Source organism: Trichomycterus rosablanca, chromosome 2 (genome assembly GCF_030014385.1).
Source record: "Trichomycterus rosablanca isolate fTriRos1 chromosome 2, fTriRos1.hap1, whole genome shotgun sequence".
NCBI lineage: Eukaryota > Metazoa > Chordata > Actinopteri > Siluriformes > Trichomycteridae > Trichomycterus > Trichomycterus rosablanca.
Window position 1 is genome coordinate 18,101,575 of NC_085989.1, and position 20,232 is coordinate 18,121,806.

General features: G+C 42.5%; 1 protein-coding gene across 2 annotated transcripts; it reads right to left on the reverse strand.

Annotated features, from left to right (window-relative positions):
* Positions 1–154: 154 nt before the first annotated feature.
* On the reverse strand, positions 155–20,018 carry mgrn1b (mahogunin, ring finger 1b). Of its 2 annotated transcripts, none has more exons than XM_062990311.1 (16): positions 19,909–20,018; positions 15,985–16,103; positions 15,798–15,886; positions 15,110–15,256; positions 14,125–14,242; positions 12,086–12,152; positions 11,918–11,961; positions 11,792–11,839; positions 11,596–11,664; positions 10,055–10,214; positions 9,815–9,924; positions 7,745–7,956; positions 6,884–6,995; positions 6,753–6,798; positions 3,099–3,185; positions 155–356 (listed from the first exon to the last, which is right to left on the reverse strand). In XM_062990311.1, the coding sequence occupies exons 1-16, from the start codon at positions 19,994–19,996 to the stop codon at positions 256–258; spliced, it is 1,617 nt and encodes a 538-aa protein (XP_062846381.1). In that variant the 5' UTR covers positions 19,997–20,018; the 3' UTR covers positions 155–255. The 2 variants fall into 2 exon arrangements, with proteins under 2 accessions (XP_062846381.1, XP_062846382.1); XM_062990312.1 differs by lacking the exon at positions 19,909–20,018 and adding an exon at positions 17,687–17,793.
* Between the last annotated feature and the right edge of the window lie 214 nt (positions 20,019–20,232).

Below are 20,232 nucleotides of genomic sequence, written 5' to 3' on the forward strand. Positions count from 1 at the left end.
TATTAAGCCTAGCCTACAGCCTTTTACACTATAATACATGTAACGACATTTCTACATAAATATGGACTTATAAAATACAGTCCGGGAGAGAGAAAGCAAAAGGACAGAACTACACAACCATTATTCACCATTAAAAGCCACTACACCTTGGATAGGAGATGGAAATGATGTTAATAACCAGGCTGGGTGAATAGGGCTGCTGGGAAGGACGAATCATAAAAGGAGGTTTTGCAACGAAGAGGGTTTATGGTCCGGTTATTCATCCTCCATGTGCAATGTGCTCGTGGGAGACAGAAGAGGCTGACTAGAGCAGTTTGTGCTCCGAGTGATCAGACTCTCCGTTGAGTCTGATAAACCTGCGAGGCAAAGGGGGCAAATAGATATTTCATTAATACATAAACAAACATGTAGACACAAAACCCAACTGATATACCTAGCCTGAGAATGAAAACAGATTAAAAATAGAATTTTACACCCGCTCAGGTGGTGCAGCGGTAAAAACACTTGCTGAACACCAGAGCTGGGATCTCAAATACATCGTATCGAGAACACATGAACAACGATTGGCCTGTTGTTCAGATAGGGGTGGGATATTAAAAAAACCAGATAGGGACTCTCTCAAAACTGATGCAATTGCGACCTCTGCTGGCTGACTGATGGCGCCTGCACAGAAACGGGAAAAGAGTGCTGTCAGGGTGTGTCCCTCCATACACAGTGCTGATCCGCATTGCACTCGTCAAAGCGTAGGTGACAAAATGCATACGGCTGCTGCCCATGTGTCGGAGGGGGCGTGGGTTAGCTTTGTTCTCCTCGATCAGAGCGGGGATCTGCTTTGGTGGAGAGGAAGCGTGACGCAATCGGGCAATTGGACGCGCTGAAAAAAGGGAGAAAATGCATAAACAAAATTTTACCGGGCACTCGCACACCACTGCTGAGATCTCAAGCATTCGGATTCAAATCTTAGCTCTGCTATCAGTCAGCCAAGCGCTTACACTGACATGATTGGCTAGGGTTTTCCCATTGCTGCTGCAATTGCGGCCTCTGATGGCTAAAAAAAAGTCGCCTGCAGGATCAGTGTGCATACATGATACTACTCTCTGTGTGAACCTGTCTCATTCAGGTGAAAAAAAGCAGTTGGTTACACTACACACACACACACACACATGGGAGGTGGTGTGTATTAGGCCCTTCTCAGTCATAATAGAGGTCTGCAGCAGTAGAGATACAACTGGGTAAGTGAATTTGACTAGAGAGAAAAGGGAAAAAGCTATCCACACTCTTCAGGCAAACTGTATACACTCCAAATCCTGAAAGGATATGTCTAAATATCCTAAGCAAAATAGCATTTTTCTGCTACTGTTAATTTGTATATATGGACATGTACCGATCAGCCATAACATTAAAACCACCTCCTTGTTTCTACACTCACTGTCCATTTTATCAGCTCCACTTACCATATAGAAGCACTTTGTAGTTCTACAATTACTGACTGTAGTCCATCTAATTCTCTACATACCTTTTTAAGCTGCTTTCACCCTGTTCTTCAATAGTCAGGACCCCCACAGAACAGCTATTATTTAGGTGGTGGATGATTCTCAGCACTGCAGTGACAATGACATGGTGGTGGTGTGTTAGTGTGTGTTGTGCTGGTATGAGTGGATCAGACACAGCAGCGCTGGAGTTTTTGAATACCATGTCCACTCACTGTCCACTCTATTAGACACTCCTACCTAGTTGGTCCACCTTGTAGATGTAAAGTCAGAGACGATCGCACATCTATTGCTGCTGTTTGAGTTGCTCATCTTCTAGACCTTCATCAGTGATCACAGGACGCTGCCCATGGGGTGCTGTTGGCTGGATATTTTTGGTTGGTGGACTATTCTCAGTCCAGCAGTGACAGTAAGGTGTGTAAAACTCCAGCAGCATTGCTGTATCTTATCCACTCATACCAGCACAACACACACTAACACACCACCACCATGTCAGTGTCACTGAAGAACAGCATGAAAGGGGGCTAACAAAGAATGCAGAGAAACAAATGGACTACAGTCAGTAATTGTAGAACTACAAAGTGGAGCTGATAAAATGGACAGCAAGTGTAGAAACAAGGGGGTGGTTTTAATGTCATGGCTGATCGGTATATTAGTCTTGCTTATTTACATTTGGGTCAAAGGCTTGCCTCCCCAAAACAATCACTGTAAAATTAACCACTACAATAAAGCCACAACACGGAGTCTGAAATGCCACTTTGTCTCATCTGAAAAAACACTGCGTATTTTGGATGTGTCTCAAACAAGCATGCCTTTAGGCAGCACGTTGGAATTAACACAGTGGTACTGCTGGAGCCAGTCAGGAACCCCTGACCAGCCAAAGCCTGCCACCTGTCGGTCGGTCTGTAAAGACACATTGCGACACAAAAGTGCTAAATTTTTTCTTAATTAACCAAGATGTATGAGCCATTACTCTTTAGGCACCTGTTTATCAAAGTGAACTAAATTCATTTTCATTTACTTTTGCAGACCTTCCCGCACCCATTTAAAACGTCTGAACAGAAAGCAAGCAAGAGAAAGAGCAGCCGACATACCAGATTTACTCTTCCATACCAATAGAGCAGGAATCAGGACCTAGAGCTGCCCAGAGCAAGACCAAGAGGGGAAGGAAACAATAAGCAAACAGAAGTGGTAAAAGAGAGAAGACAGCACACAAGTTTGGTTGCAAGGCTGACTAAAGCCTAGTGGGTAGGGCTTTGGGCTATCAACCGGAAGATTGGCGGTTCAAATCCAGGCTCTGCTATGTAGCCACTGTTGGGTCCTTGAGCAAGGCCCTTAACCCTGTCTGCTCCAGGGGCGCCGTAAGTTGGCTGACCCTGCGCTCTGACCCCAGCTTCCAACACCAGCTGGGATATGCGAAGAAAGAATTTCATTGTACTGTACATCTGTATATGTATATATGACAAATAAAGGATATCTTCTAAAAGCAGGAGATTCAGATTTAGAGTAGCTGCTAAAAACACCAAGCACAGAGACGGCGATACTACAATATAAAGCATCAGGTAGAAAGCATTGATTATGTCTTTTTAAAGCTTTGAAGCTACTTACCAGGCGGCTCACTGTCAGCTTTGGTCAGGCTGCTGCGCTCACTGCTACAGTCAGGCACCATCTCACTCTCAGAGTTTAATCTGTCTTCTGGATAGACACACACACCACAACACCCATTTGATTAGTTATCACTACTTGGCATGATGGCATACCTTTATAGCATCACCAAGTGATGCAAGATGAATAGACAGATGGATACTTTATTGATAGTGAAAAGTACATATTATTTAGTACAGCAAGAAGCGAGTTCGAGCTGAAGCTACAATGTGTGTGTTGTAATTTGTAGGGGATGCTCCAATCCCATTTTTCGCATTGTTAATCCGATTCCAATGTGCAAGTTCTAAATATTACAGATCCTTATAGCCTGCTTCTCTATTACAGTCCCCTACAGTACAATACAGTACACATTCAAGTCCATAACTATTCCAAACTGTTTACACTGTCTGTGAGATAATGCTGCAGGTAAAGTGTCTACTTCTAAATGGTCCTTAGATGTCATGTGAAAAAGTTAGGACATCCCATGAGAACCTTTGTCTTTTTTAACATATTTAAACATATGAACATTTGAGCTTCATTTGAACAGTATTGAGAGATGGAGCTTATATAACTAAACACAGGGTATCTGCAGGTATTGGGAAATTAAATTTAAGACTTAAGACTTTTTAATACCACTCTGAGACAAAAATTAAGCCCACAGTCGCAGTAACAAAGCAGCAAAAAGCACACCAACATTATGTTTACAGGCTTTATTGTAAGCATGCGAGTGCTGTATTTTCTGTTTAACCAATATTTAATTATTTAAACTGAAATGAACAGTTTTGTATAAACCAAAACCATTTATACTTATATTTTGTATAAACCAGAACCGTCTGTACACTGAAAACGGGGTCTCTATTTTCTCTAATTTTTCAAATACATACACTACATTGCCAAAAGTATTCACTCCAAGCACCTGGGCATGCAGACTGCTTTTACAAACATTTGTGAAAGAATGGGTCGCTCTCAGGAGCTCGGTGAATTCCAGCGCGGTACCGTGATAGGATGCCACCTGTGCAACAAGTCCAGTCATGACATTTCCTCACTACTAAATATTCCACAGTCAGCTGTCAGTGGTATAACAAAGTGGGATTGGGAACGACAGCAACTTGGGCCCCGAAGTGGTAGACCACGTAAAGTTACAGAGCGGGGTCGCCAAGTGCTGAGGCGACTGCATAAAAGTCTCGAACGCTCTGCTGTATAACTTGTAGCCAAACTGGGCTTACATTTCAAGCTTAAAAAATCCAATTAGAAACACAAAAATAATTAAATTGCAGCATTTAGGGCATTTAAATTGCAAACATAAGTTTGCATTTTTAAAAACACGTTCTCTGACTTCACTCGATTTCTCCGCTCGGGAATAATCTGTCCTGTTACATGTTAGCATAATTAAACAAGTTTATTTCTTAATTATTTGTCATTATACTAAGAGCACTGCTTATTTTTTGCATGTTCTATCTGTAGCTCTGTTACGGCTCTCTCTCTCTCTCTCTCTCTCTCTCTCTCTGTGTGTGTGTGTGTGTGTGTGTGTGTGCGTGTCTCTCGCTCACTCTTTATTATGACTCTCATTATGACTGATTGATTCCCTCTACTGTTGTGAAGCTGAATGGGTGGATTACAGTCGATAAGAACTGCGCAAAACTAAAAAATACACATAGCGGCTCCCAGAGGCGCGACTCGGTTCATTTCGTTCATTTTAAAGAGCCGTTCAATAGAATCGAATCGTTCGCGAACGACCCATCACCACTGTCTCTTCGGGGGACGGGTCACACATGAAAACAGACTGGCAGATCGCAGTCACACACACTAGCTGTCTGTCGCGAACAAGCTCCTTGAGCCAACTATATTTTACGTGAACAATGGGAGCAGACTCCCATCCAAGGGCCGTTACTTTCTTTATTTCCTTTTATAACTTAAAACAAGGCAGAATGTTAGGGTGGTGATCTCCGCGGCATGGCAGGCACTCCACAGGCAGAAGTGGTCAAATTGAAGAGCCGTTTTGGAGCAGAAAGAGCCGACTCTTCTCGGTGAGCTGAGCCAAATGGCTCACCAAAAAGAGCCGGAATTCGCATCACTCTTAAACACAGGCGCAAGCAAGGTGCAGGCGGAGCAGTTTTCATTTCAGGCTCTGCGACTTTTTTAATTCTCTAATAAACGAACTATTCGGTCAGATAGCTATTTGTAGTGAAAGAAATACTGTTACGATTTCAAGCATTTTCAAGCACTTTACCCAAAATTCCAGCACTTTTCAAACCTGGAAAATACGACATGAAAATTCAAGGATTTCAAGCACCCGTACGAACCCTGTTATTAAATGTACACTTCCCCATGCCAGCAGTGGTGTTTAGCAAGTAATGAGCGTAAGGTTACCTCAAATTAGCGCCACTCGGAACCATTAAGACTGCCGTTGGTTCCGCTTAGTTCAGTCCGCCGTTTAAACAATTAAACAATTTGCATACGAAATCTGGAAATTACGAGATACAATCCGCGAAAATAAAACCTAAATTATATTTACACTCTGTGGCATTTTTAAGACCAGTGGCAGATGAATTTAAGACTTTTTAAGACAAATTAAGGCCTTTTTTAAGATAAACGAATTGAAGACTTTTTAAGGATCCGCGGACACCCTGTAAACAAAACTGAAAAAATTACTTATAAACTCAAATTGTAAAATGTAGTGAATGAAGTTGTAATGAACAAAAATGGAAATTTATTGTGAGGAAAAAGTTAGGACTCCCTATGCCCTAATAACTGGTATTTCCCCCGTTTCCTATAACCATCTACCAGTCTCTGACCTCGACTGGGAGAATGTTTTTCCCACTCCATGCAGAATTTCTTCAGCTGTGTGACGTTTGAGGGGTTTGTTGCATGCACAGCCCATTTCAAATCACCCCACAGCATCTTAATAGGATTAAGATCCGGGCTTTGACTTGGCCATTCCAGAACTCTTTATGTCTTTATTTTGAGCCATTCCTTGGTGGATTTACTGGAATGTTTTGGGTCGTTGTCATGCCGCTTGGTCAACCTCCACTTCCGCTTTAGTTTTTGGACAGGTGGTCTTACATTTTCCTCAAGCACACTCTGATACAGTGAAGAATAAATTGTGGATTCTATGATGGAGAGCTTGCCAGGCCCTGCTGCTGCAAAGCAGCCCCAAACTATGACATTTCCACCTCCATGTTTTACAGTTGGTATGAGGTTCTTGTGCTCAAATGCTGTGTTTGGTTTGCACCAAATATGTCTTCTGTTACTGTCCAAAGCACATTGTTCCAGAAGTCCTGGTCTTTGTCTAGGTGTTCTATAGTAAACTTTAGTCCTGCCCTGATGTTTTTTTTTTTTTTGACAGCAAGGATTTCCTCCTTACACACCTCCCATGAAAATCAAACTTGTGGTGGTAGATGGTAGATGCATGTACCTTGTGATCAACTGTGGCAAGAGCTACCTGTAGGTCCCGTGATGACAAAGGTTTTCATGGGGTGTCCTAACTGTAAGTGTGTGTTGGCCTACAGTGAATTGGTGCCCTGTCCAGGGTGTATTCTTTACTCTCTTAGTGTTTCTAGGACCAGACCAAAATAAAATGGTTAGTAAAATATTGAATTCCATAAAGGCTTTACTAACCATCTTCAGGGGACAGAGAGTCCGGAGCATCATCTGCTGCAGTGCCCTACAATGAAAGCATACAACTCAGTGAGTGCATGTGGGAAATCATAAACCAGAATGAAAGGCATCGTGTGGACACAGAGGCTGACCTCGGTAGGAGCTGGGCTGCTGGACAGCAGGGTGTGAGCCTGAGCATCAGACATCTCTGACAGCTTTTCCTCGTCCTCCTCCTGAATGGGCGATGAAGGTGACCGCAGCGTGCTGTGGAGAGATTAGACAACAGCTTGGAGAAACAGCTCACACATGCAGATCACGCATGCCTTTGAAGACTTATGACATTGATACAGTTATATACTGCAACCATACAAAGCATCCCAACATCAATTAAAGACTGGTATACAAACAGACCTCCTAAAAAATGCTTGTCATTAAGGCTTTGCACAGAATTGGTTGCTTCTTTTCACCTGCCAGAGGTGGGGGCTAACAGAGAGTCACACTATGCCCTTTTGTAAACCATCCACCCCTTGGGCAGAGCCTAGACCAACTAACAGAGGTTACATTTGCAGCAGCAATGAGGAACCTCATCAACTTTCATCCCTTCCTTAGGCAAAGCCAGTTGTGCATGTTGGACGTCTAGCCAGGTCAACAGCACTGAAATCCTGAGCTTGAGAGCTCAGCATTGGATTAGTGCATTACACTGCTGCACAATTTCAGCACCATCTCGACTCTCGACTTTTGTCCTTTTTGTCTCCAAAGAGCTGTCCTAAATTTTAATTCCAACATTGAATTTTGATATTTTTAGAGTGGTATGTCAAAACACAGACTGACGACTCCTCTTGACATTAAGGAGGAGAGTTCAGGCTAAACTCTAGCAGATATCTCTTGGTATTCATCAAATATACAGAATGTATGCATGCCAGTGCTCCTTCTATCAAAATACCAGATACTTATTGCAATACGCGTTTACCAGAATCGTTAGCATTCTGAAGAACACACAAGCTGCTTTGTACCTGTCGGGTGACTTGTTGACTTTGCTCTTTTGCAGGACGCTTTCTCCCGAGTGCTCAGGAGAGCTTAGCTGCCTGCTGTCCCCACTTAGACTGCCTGAAAAGTTGATCTCATCATACAGAGGGGCTGATGGGACACCGGGAGACACGGTCAGACCATTAAGAGCCTCCAAAAGAGAAATGGGCTCAAAGCCAGGGGGAACTGAGTCAGAGCTCTGTGGAACAAAGAGGGAGAAAAACTGAACAAGGCAACACACATAGACCTGCAAATACCTCATGCATTCTGTGTACTGACAGTAGTTAGCCACACAAATTTCACTTTCAACTCCCTCCACAAATTTTCTATGGGGTTGAGGTCTGGAGACTGGCTAGGCCACTCCAGGACCTTGAAATGCTTTTTACGGAGCCACTCCTTCGTTGCCCGAGCGGTGTGTTTGGGATCATTGTCATGCTGGAAGACCCAGCCACGTTCCATCTTCAATGCTCTCACTGATGGAAGGAAGTTTTGGCTTAAAATCTCACGATACATGGCCCCGTTCATTCTTCCCTTAACACGGATCAGTCGTCCTGTCCCCTTTGCAGAAAAACAGCCCCAAAGCATGATGTTTCCACCCCCATGCTTCCCAGTAGGTATGGTGTTCTTGGGATGCAACTCAGCATTCTTCTTCCTCCAAACACGACGAGTTGAGTTCTTACCAAAAAGAGCCATTTTGGTTTCATCTGACCACATGATACTCTCCCAATCCTCTTCTGGATCATCCATATGCTCTCTGGCAAACTTCAGACGGGCCTGGACATGTACTGGCTTAAGCAGGGGGACACGCCTGGCACTGCAGGATTTGAGTCCCTCTCGGCGTAGTGTGTTACTGATGGTAGCCTTTGTTACTTTGGTCCCAGCTCTCTGCAGGTCATTCATCAGGTCCCTCCGTGTAGTTCTGGGATTTTTGCTCACCGTTCTCATGATCATTTTGACCCCACGGGATGAGATCTTGCGTGGGGCCCCAGATCGAGGGAGATTATCAATGGTCTTGTATGTCTTCCATTTTCTTACAATTGCTCCCATAGTTGATTTATTCACACCAACCTGCTTGCCTATTGTAGATTCACTCTTCCCAGCCTGGTGCAGGTCTACAATTTTCTTCCTGGTGTCCTTCGACAGCTCTTTGGTCTTGGCCATGGTTGAGTTTGGAGTCTGACTGTTTGAGGCTGTGGACAGGTGTCTTTTATACAGATAACGAGGTCAAACAGGTGCCATTAATACAGGTAACGAGTGGAGGACAGAAGAGCTTCTTAAAGAAGAAGTTACAGGTCTGTGAGAGCCAGAAATCTTGCTTGTTTGTGGGTGACCAAATACTTATTTTCCACCATAATTTACAAATAAATTCTTTAAAAATCCTACAATGTGATTTCCTGGATTTTTTTTCTCATTTTGTCTCTCATAGTTGAAGTGTACCTATGATGAAAATTACAGACCTCTCTCATCTTTCTAAGTAGGAGAACTTTCTAAGTAGGAGCACATCCAACTGCCCGATTGCGTCATGCTTCCCCTCCACCAATGCCGATCCCCGCTCTGATTGAGGACAACAAAGCTAACCCACGCCCCCTCCGACACGTGGGGAGCAGCCGTACGCATTTTGTCACCTACACTTTGACGAGTGCAATGCGGATCAGCACTATGTACAGAGAGCACTCTTTTCCCATCTCTGTGCAGGCGGCATCAATCGGCCAGCAGAGGTCGTAATTGCATTAGTTATGACAGCGTCCCTATCCGGCTTTTTAATATCCCACCCCTATCTGAACAACAGGCCAATCGTTGTTCATGTGGCCACTCAGCCCAGCCGGGTAAATGTTTATCTTAAATGAAATGGTCTTAGTGACCACTGTGCAATGGTGCTGATAAACACATTGTTTCGTTCATTTGTTTTATTTTGGTAAGCTGCTTCACAGAGGTATGATGATATTGTTCCTGTGCAAGCTGTGTTTCTACACATATGAAGTTGGGGTAAGTGCTGTTTATACTAGCTGCGTATATAGATAGAGTAGAGGTACAGTGTATTAGAGTAAGGGAACTACCGAGTGCTCATCATGGTCCATACTCTGAGCCAGCACAGGGCTGAAGGAGACCGGGGAAAGAGTGCCTGGCTTCTTCCTCACTGCTCTGATCTGCAGCAGGGCACGAAAAGCTATACACAAACACACAGACACACATATCAATGTACAGTCTCACAGAACAACTAGAATGACCGTTTAGTTTTATTAAGCAAATGCTTATACTGAGCATGAGCAGAACACAACGATGTAGCTTGTACATACGCAGTCTGCAGATGGGGCAGTTGTTAGCCTGGTAGCGCAGCGTGTCTGCACACGAGTTACACAGACACAGGTGTCTACAGGGCAGGATGAGCGTGTCACGCAGATCTGACAGACACACCACGCACTCGTTACTGTTGTCACTGTTCTCGTCGTCAGATGGCTGGAGGGTAAAAATCAGACAAAAGTAGAAGCTGTAAGATTTAGAGTCGATTCTGTTTGAACATGTGTTGTCAGGTCATATGGAATAATAAAAGGCAAATAATTCATGAAAAATGTCACTGCCTGCATATGTATAGCTTAGTAGAAAACCTGATGTGCCCCTGAACAAATGAATAACAAAGGTCTATTATGCTAGCCCACAACCACTGAGATCAGGGTTCAAAGCTTAGCGGTGCTATCGGCCGGCTGGCTGTCTACACAGACATAATGTCTGGGGGGATGTGGGCGTTGAGGGAGATGGCCGAAACCCTGTGATAATTTGGCACCCTGTCCAGGGTGCTACTGCTTGTGCCCATTGTCTTCAAAACCAGGGTGGAACCGGACCCACCCCACCCTTGAGTGGTTCTTCGTGTCAAATTGGTCATTACAGTGCTGAAGTCACTTTTCACCACTAACACTGTATCGCCAAAAGTAAGTGCACACCCGACCATGAGCTTGTTGAACATTGCATTACAAAACAAAGGACATTAATATGGAAGACCCCCCCAATCTTTTATGAGATGGCATGAGCTCTCACTGGCATTTCCATATAGCATATTAATAAACATTTATAGGTCCTGGCACTTTTTTTATGCAATTTCTCCCCCTGAGAAGCACAAACTGACACACGCCCCCTCCGACACGTCAGCAGTAGCCGACTGCATCCTTTCACCTGCGCGAGGCGAGTTCATATGCGATCAGCCTTGTGCACTGAGAGACGCACCCTGATCAGCATTATTCCTCTACTCTGTGCAGACGCCATCAATCAGCCAGCAGAGGTCGTAATTGCATCATTTATGAGCTCCCTATCCGGCTCCCTCCTTGGATGAACAACAGCCAAACATTGTTCGTATAGCCGGCCAGCCCAGCCGGATGGCAGAGCTGAGATTCGATACGATGTATTCGAAATCCCAGCTCTGGTGTGCTAGCGTATTTTACTGCTGCGCCACCTGAGCGGCCGATCCTGGTACTTTTAATGAAAGCGAATGTATTAAGGGGTCGTCAGTTCAGATCATTGTCTGCATATTAGATTTGACACAGTTTTAAGCAGGATATACTTCTTGATGCAATCCTTCTATTTTTTTAAGCCTGGGGCCAGCACTAAGGGTCGACAAATATGTGTCCCCGTAATAGCTAGGTTTACATAATGCCATGCGCCTTCAGCACGGGATTTGAATCTTCGGGAACCAGTGGTATGTTTAATGAAAGTAAGAATTAGATCAGATTCGAGGCTATTTAAATGATTTCTTGAGCATTACAAAACACAACACTAATTTATGCTTTTTTGAGTTAATTTAACTCATGAACTTGTTCATGGACACTCAAAACTCATGGACGTTTACCTTGGTCTCTTGGTTGTTTTTGTTTTCAATGCCATAGATCTCCTGAAGCAGGTAACTAACCCGATCCACCTACAACCAAGCAACAATATCAGGTGTCAAAACCAATTAAAACTTTATAATGGTTACTGATGAAACATAATCTTATCACTAAAATATTAATGAATTTACGATTCTTTGGAGGAAAAACATTACTCACAATTTGCTTTTGCTTCAAGGGCTTAACAGAGAAACTGCCATCAACATGCTGTAAAACAGAGACAATGGAAATTAATTCATTCAACGTAACATTCAAAATCATAAAGCTTTGTTTAGATTTACATACCCTTTCAAATGTAGCCAGCAGGACATGGGCATGACCCAAGCAATCTATAAAAAAATGATTTTGATTAATATTCAGGGTGAGAGAAGATCAAACATTAGAAATATTTCTAGCAAAAAAAAATCTACGTATAGATAAAGAATTAGCATTAAATATTAAACAGGTACTCACCATCTCCTTCATCCACTACAGCCTGGATGACCATAGGGAAAACACCTCTGTCCAAATCAAAGTTTAGCTAAAATAGCATTGCAAAGGCAAACACACATTAGTAACGTATATATAAAATAATTATTATGCCATCTGTTACTATAATGTCTATTTAGTGTCTATATAGTATACACCGATCAGCCATAACATAAATCCACCTCCTTGTTTCTACACTCACTGTCCATTTTATCAGCGCCACTTACCATATAGAAGCACTTTGTAGTTCTACAAGTACTGACTGTAATCCAGCTGTTTCTCTGCATACTTTGTTACCCCCTTTCATGCTGTTCTTCAATGGTCAGGACCACTACAGAGTAGGTATTATTTAGGTGATGGATCATTCTCAGCGCTGGACCTTCATCAGTGGTCACAGGACGCTGCCCACGGGGCGCTGTTGGCTGGATATTTTTGGTTGGTGGGCTATTCTCAGTCCAGCAGTGACGGTGAGGTGTTTAAAAACTCCAGCAGCGCTGCTGTGTCTGATCCACTCATACCAACACACTCTGACACACCACCACCATGTCAGTGTCACTGCAGTGCTGAGAATGATCCACCACCTAAATAATACCTGCTCTGTGGTGGTCCTGTGGGGGTCCTGACCATTGAAGAACAGGGTGAAATCAGGCTTAAAAAGGTATGTAGAGAAATAGATGGACTAGACAGTAATTATAGAACTACAAAGTGCTTCTATATGGTAAGTGGAGCTGATAAAATGGACAGTGAGTGTAGAAACAAGGAGGTGGATTTATGTTATGGCTGATCGGTGTACAGTACACTTGTACAGCAAATATTATTACATGTTTTTTAACTATGACTCCCAAGCAGTAATTGCTCAGTCCAATCTTACATTTTATATCTTTATCAGGCATACATACTAACATTCACTATATGTTTAAAAGTATTGGGACACCACTTCTAATTACTGAATTTTTGTGGATCATGTGGACCAAATATTTAATTTGGCAGTTTTTAAACGGGATTTTCTTTCTGACAAAACCTCTTATTTATCCAGGCTTGGGACCTGCACTAAGAGTGCACTGTCCCTATAATGGCTAGGTTTATGTTATGCCATGCACCTTTAGCCTGGGATTCGAACCCCCAAAACTCAGACACTACTTTTACCAGCAGAGTGGCTCTTATCATTACACCACACAAGCTCACAGTAACCCAATATAAAGTTAAATAAGGTAAAAACTTCCCACACTGCACCCTGTGTATGCTTTTACTGCTCTTTTGTTCACTGTGTAAATTTCATTTGGTTCCTATAAGCAGTTAATTTTTATTCTGTTGTGTTTTCTGGTGTGATTGTAGTAAATTGTTTGACCTCTAAAAACTGTGATTTTACTTCTTAAATGGACATTGAAATGGACAAGAAGTTTCATTTCTTGATAGGTTATGCAGCTTAATATTGTATCAACAGTTTGATTTTCATTCCCAAGCCATTAAATGCACTCAGCAAGCTGGTTAAATATTTGAGTTAGGTAGGATTTATATTCTACTTAATTATGATTTTGGGTGTTTGGGTGGCACAGCAGTAAATTACTCTTAGCACACTACTGCTGGGATCCAAGACTTCGAATTCCCAGCTGTGTTATTGGCCGGTCAAGTGTCTACATACAGACATGTTTTGTAGTGGGGGGATCAGAGGCCCCGAGATGTCAACAGTTTAACATTGCATTGTGCTCAGTGATTCTAGGGAAACCAGACCCACTACTTTCCCAACCAGGATAAAGCAGTGATAAAAAAAATGACAACTTAAGATGAATGGGGGGGGGGGGGGGGGGGGGATTATGCTCCTAGGCAACTAAAGAAAGCACTGCTTACTGGAGCATTTACTTACTAGGCAGGCAAGCGATCTAATGAACATTTTACTTGTTTGTTAGCGGATTATTTTCATTTTAGCCTTGCAGGAGCCAGGCTCAATGATGTGCACCAACTTAAAATCTAACACTGGTCTGTCTGGAAGTGTTACATCATCAAGCTGCTGAAGCAGTACTCACATCTTCCTCCTTCCATTCAGAAAAATTTATCTTGAAGGAAGGCAGGGAGAACTGCTGGCTCACTCCTCGCTTGTAGTGGACCGTTTCAGACACCAGCACAGAACTCTTGGGGTTGTAACTTGAGAGAGAAATGTGAGAAAAAAGGTTTAGCAATCTCAAAATAAATTACAGACAGAAATTCATATAAACACGTACAGCATCATTTTCTTCCACCACCAAACCATGCGCTTAAGAGCACCTGAATGACTTATTAATCATATGTTTATGACAGGATTAAGGTTCTAAACAGCAACTGAATAAAAAAAAACAGTAGAGAAAATGAGAACATGTAAGACTCATGATGGCACAGAACCCCATCTAGGTATCTATTAAAACTTGCCATGTGTCCATGGAAACTTACAGTTGCTAAGGGTTTTGGATCTTCCTCAGTTATTCACAGACTAATAAACATTATTTTATCAGACAGTCAGGAAAAAAACACCATGTTTTATAACAACAACACTGCTTAGTGCAGATTTTCTCAATATACTGGGAATATAGGCTTAGTGAACTGTAATGACTAACCGAAAAAGGAATATCAAACAGAATGCCTTTATTTGTCATATATACATATACATGTGTACAGCACAACGAATTTCTTTCTTCGCGTATCCCAGCTTGTTTTTGGACGCTGGGGTCAGAGCGCAGGGTCAGCCATTGCACAGCACCCTGAAGCAGACAGGGCTTAAGGGGCTTGCTCAAGGGCCCAACAGTGGCTGCATAGCATAGCTGGGATTCGAACTCTCAACCTTTCAATTGATAGCCCAAAGCTCTACCCACTAGACTACCACTGTCCCATAACTTTACAACTAAGCCGACTGTTACTGTACTTTCTAACATAAGCGAAATCTGATGACAAAATGCCCCCCTTTAGAGCAACAATAAATATACAACACATAGTGCTAAGTGATTTATTTTTTTCCTAACAATATAAAGTTGTTCTTACATTGCCATTCCGTTGGAAAACTCTTCAAAGGCCTGGCAGTAAATAGTGATGGCTACACGAGCATCTGAGTCAAAAGTGAATTCCACTCCATATAGAGCCTTAGTTTTCGCTCCTTCCTCAGTGGGTGAATCATCATCATCTTTGTACCTAGAAATTGTAAACAGCTATTAATTAATAAGTAGGAGCACATAATGGAACACATTTTTTTTTTTGTTTTACACCACTTTATACATATGATTCTGTTATGTTTAGTTCTTTTGTATTATTTCTTGTTTATATTTGTAAAATAGGGGTAAAAATGGAAGACTTGTGAAAGCATGGAGAACTCAAAATTCGACATCAACCAAACTAGTAACCACCAGCTGGCTATAACAGTGGACTTGCAGGACAAAAAAATGCATTCATCTGTAGTAATAATTGGCCAAAAGCACAAGCGAGAACTCTGACACTCTGACATTAAACAATATCAACTTCAGGATCTCTTGAAAATGCAGACAGCAAAACATTGTAGAATTCATTGTCTCTCTTCAATGACTAACATACCATGTGTTTATTGTTGATTATTAGGTTGAACAACTGACCACAAGTCATTGACTCATGTCCTTATATTACAAGACAAAAAAAATTATAGTTGAGTAGAAACAACAGTATTAGAATAATATCAACACATTCAGGAACCACCCTGTACCTGACAAGCCGCAAAGAGTCCTTTCTAATGTTGACGAGGCTTCTTAGAGTCTTTACTGGCTCGTGTGGTGCTGGAGTCACATAGGGAAACTAGACATAGACATTACATCACAGGTCACAAAATGACACAGGAGACAACATAATATCATGGTGTGTTTTGTTGCTTCAAACTGATAGCCCTTCAGTACCTGCACTGGGCGGTTCCCTAAGAAATTGAGGTCCATGTTCTCTCCGAACAAATAACCTTCAGGATGAGGGGTGTCAAATTTCTCTCCACCCATGAAGAAGTGACTGGCAAAATAGCTCCCTTTGAGAAAAGAGAGGGGAGAGATTTAAACAGTGCTGATGGCATAGATAAACTAACTCTAAAATTAATAGCTTTACAAAGGTACCTTTATGAAAGCGGGGATCCTATAAAACCCAAATATTATGCAAAAAACACATTTTATGTATATTTATTTAATTTTTTTAGTTACTTATCATACAAGTTTATTTATTTATTAGAATTTAACATCATGTTTTAAACTGTGGTTACATTCATGCCAGAATCAATAGTTACTCGTTACACAAGATTCATCAGTTCACAAGTTAAATGTCAAACACAGTCATGGACAATTTTTATCTCCAGTAGGGATGTAACGGTACACTCTACCCACGATGCAATGCGATTCACGATACTGGGTTCACAATTTGGCTGAAAAACCCTGAACTTGGCAACCAGGCGTATAGCGCCAGTGACGTCAACCAGGTGAGGTGTGTAGCGCCAGTGCCCTCTGCTGTTTAAAGTGAATATCGATTTATTTTACATGTCAAATGGATTTGAATTGTGGAATGTTTGAATCGGTCATGAACTGTCTTGTGGTGGATCGTTGCATCCCTATTGTCCAATTCACTTCACTTGCATGTCTTTGGACTGTAGGAGGAAACCAGAGCTACCAGAAGAAACCCATGCTGACACAGGGAGAATATGCAAACTTCACACAGAAAGGACCCAACAAAGGCCACTTCACCTGGGGATCGAACCCAGGACCTTCTTGCTGTGATGCGACAGTGCTTCCCACCCTATCATACAAGTAATTGGGTTTTGGGTGGCATGGTGGTGTAGCCATGGTTCAAATCGCACCCTCATTAACCACCTGAAAGTAGTTCGTAATGCTAGCCCCACATTTGAATGGTTCGCAGAAGGTACACTACATGAACAAAAGTATTGGGACACCATGTCTAATTATTTAATTTGTTTGTTTCAGCCACCACAATTATAAAAAAAATGTGTAATACATCAATTATATAAAGGTAACTAGGCGAGCTGTAGCCTAGTGGTTAGGGTACTGGACTAGTTATCACAAGCTCACTGGTTCAAGGCCCTTAACCCTCAACTGCTCAAATTGTACACTGTAAAACTGTAATGCAAGTTGCTTTGGATAAAGGCGTCTGCTAATTTTTGTAATATAGTGTAATTTGGCTGTTTAAAATTGCTCATAGGTGTAGGTAAGTAAATGGATGAGTGTGTGATAACATTCAATGGCTGGGCAATTTATTTAGGGTGCATAGGGTCACATTGTGACTAGTTCTCAGTTGACAACACACAACATACTACAACATATTCCCAATAGTAATGCAGTTATGTACATACAGCCATGCATATCTGCATAATCACGTTAATAAATGTCAGCTTATGAAAAAATGCACGAATTACAATTAACTAGACTAATTGTTAATGTTAAATAAGGCATAAAAATAACATGAATACAATACAAAACAAATACAAAAAGTCCATAGACTAAAAGACTTGGTTCCTTTCACTGGAGCCCAACTCCTGAAAAACAACCCCACACCATAATACCCCCTCCACCAAACTTTACACTTGGCACAAAACAGTCAGACAAGTACCGTTCTCCTGGCAACCGCCAAACCCAGACTCGTCTATCGGATAAGCATGATTCGTCACTCCAGAGAACACGTCTCCACTGCTCTAGTCCAGTCGCGGCGTGCTTTACACCACTGCATCCGACGCTTTGCATTACGCTTGGTGATGTAAGATTTGGATGCAGCTGCTCGGCCATGGAAACCCATTCCATGAAGCTCTCTACACACTGTTCTTCAGCTAATCTGAAGGCCACATGAAGTTTGGAGGTCTGTCGTGATTGAAAGTTGGTGACCTCTGCGCACCATGTGCCTTAGCATCCGCTGACCCCGCTCTGTCATATCATGTTAATAAATGTCAGCTTATGAAAAAATGCACAAATTACAATTAACTAGACTAATTGTTAATGTTAAATAAGGCATAAAAATAACTTGATTACAATACAAAACAAATACAAAAAGTCCATAGACTAAAAGACTTTCACTGGAACTAAGGGGCCGAGCCCAACTCCTGAAAAACTCCTGCAGCTCTCTACACACTGTTCTTGAGCTAATCTGAAGGCCTCATGAAGTTTGGAGGTCTGTAGCGATTGACTCTGCATTAAGTTGGTGACCCCGCTCTGTCATTTTACGTGGCCCTACCACTTTATGTCGTTCCCAATCGCTTCCACTATAATATCACTGACAGTTGACTGTGGAATATTAAGTATAGAGGAAATTTCACGACTGGACTTGTTGCACAGGTGGCATCCTATCACGGTACCAAGCTGGAATTCACTGAGCTCCTGAGAGCGACCCATCCTTTCACTAATGTGTGTAGAAGCAGTCTGCATGCCTAGGTGCTTGGTTTTATACACCTGTGGCCATGGAAGTGATTGGAACACCTGAATTCAATGATTTGGATGGGTGAGTGAATACTTTTGGCAATATAGTGTATATATGTACAGGGGTTGGACAAAATAACTGAAACACCTGTCATTTTAGTGTGGGAGGTTTCATGGCTAAATTGGACCAGTCTGGTGGCCAATCTTCATTAATTGCACATTGCACCAGTAAGAGCAGAGTGTGAAGGTTCAATTAGCAGGGTAAGAGCACAGTTTTGCTCAAAATATTGCAATGCACACAACATTATGGGTGACATACCAGAGTTCAAAAGAGGACAAATTGTTGGTGCACGTCTTGCTGGCGCATCTGTGACCAAGACAGCAAGTCTTTGTGATGTATCAAGAGCCACGGTATCCAGGGTAATGTCAGCATACCACCAAGAAGGACAAACCACATCCAACAGGATTAACTGTGGACGCAAGAGGAAGCTGTCTGAAAGGGATGTTCGGGTGCTAACCCGGATTGTATCCAAAAAAACATAAAATCATGGCAGAATTAAATGTGCACCTCAACTCTCCTGTTTCCACCAGAACTGTCCGTCGGGAGCTCCACAGGGTCGATATACACGGCCGGGCTGCTATAGCCAAACCTTTGGTCACTCGTGCCAATGCCAAACGTCGGTTTCAATGGTGCAAGGAGCGCAAATCTTGGGCTGTGGACAATGTGAAACATGTATTGTTCTCTGATGAGTCCACCTTTACTGTTTTCCCCACATCCGGGAGAGTTACGGTGTGGAGAAGCCCCAAAGAAGCGTACCACCCAGACTGTTGCATGCCCAGAGTGAAGCATGGGGGTGGATCAGTGATGGTTTGGGCTGCCATATCATGGCATTCCCTTGGCCCAATACTTGTGCTAGATGGGCGCGTCACTGCCAAGGACTACCGAACCATTCTGGAGGACCATGTGCATCCAATGGCGGTGCCGTGTATCAGGATGACAATGCACCAATACACACAGCAAGACTGGTGAAAGATTGGTTTGATGAACATGAAAGTGAAGTTGAACATCTCCCATGGCCTGCACAGTCACCAGATCTAAATATTATTGAGCCACTTTGGGGTGTTTTGGAGAAGCGAGTCAGGAAACGTTTTCCTCCACCAGCATCACGTAGTGACCTGGCCACTATCCTGCAAGAAGAATGGCCTAAAATCCCTCTGACCACTGTGCAGGACTTGTATATGTCATTTCCAAGACGAATTGACGCTGTATTGGCCGCAAAAGGAGGCCCTACACCATACTAATAAATTATTGTGGTCTAAAACTAGGTGTTTCAGTTATTTTGTCCAACCCCTGTATGTGTTTGACTTTAACAGTACAGTAGCTTGATTGGTAACTAGCTGATGTTAAACAACACAGAAACTTACCAGACTTTGGTGGAAATCTGTAGGCTGAATTGGCCTGAATATCAATGTCCTCCACGCCAGCAATCCTCCTGCCGAGTACTGAACCCATGATTCACTAACTGAGCTTTTCACACACACGGATCTTATAATCAGCTGCTAGCTAACGGTGGCTGATGATAATGTTGTTCTTCTAATGCTGAACGTGATAAATATTTAATGATTTAAACATGAGCTGCAGTTCAGTAACACTTTACACAGATATCCTCACTATCAAATTCTTTCCACAAACCGACTGCTGCTAGCTAACAAGGTAAGCTAACTAAGCATTAACAGCTAGTTAGCTAA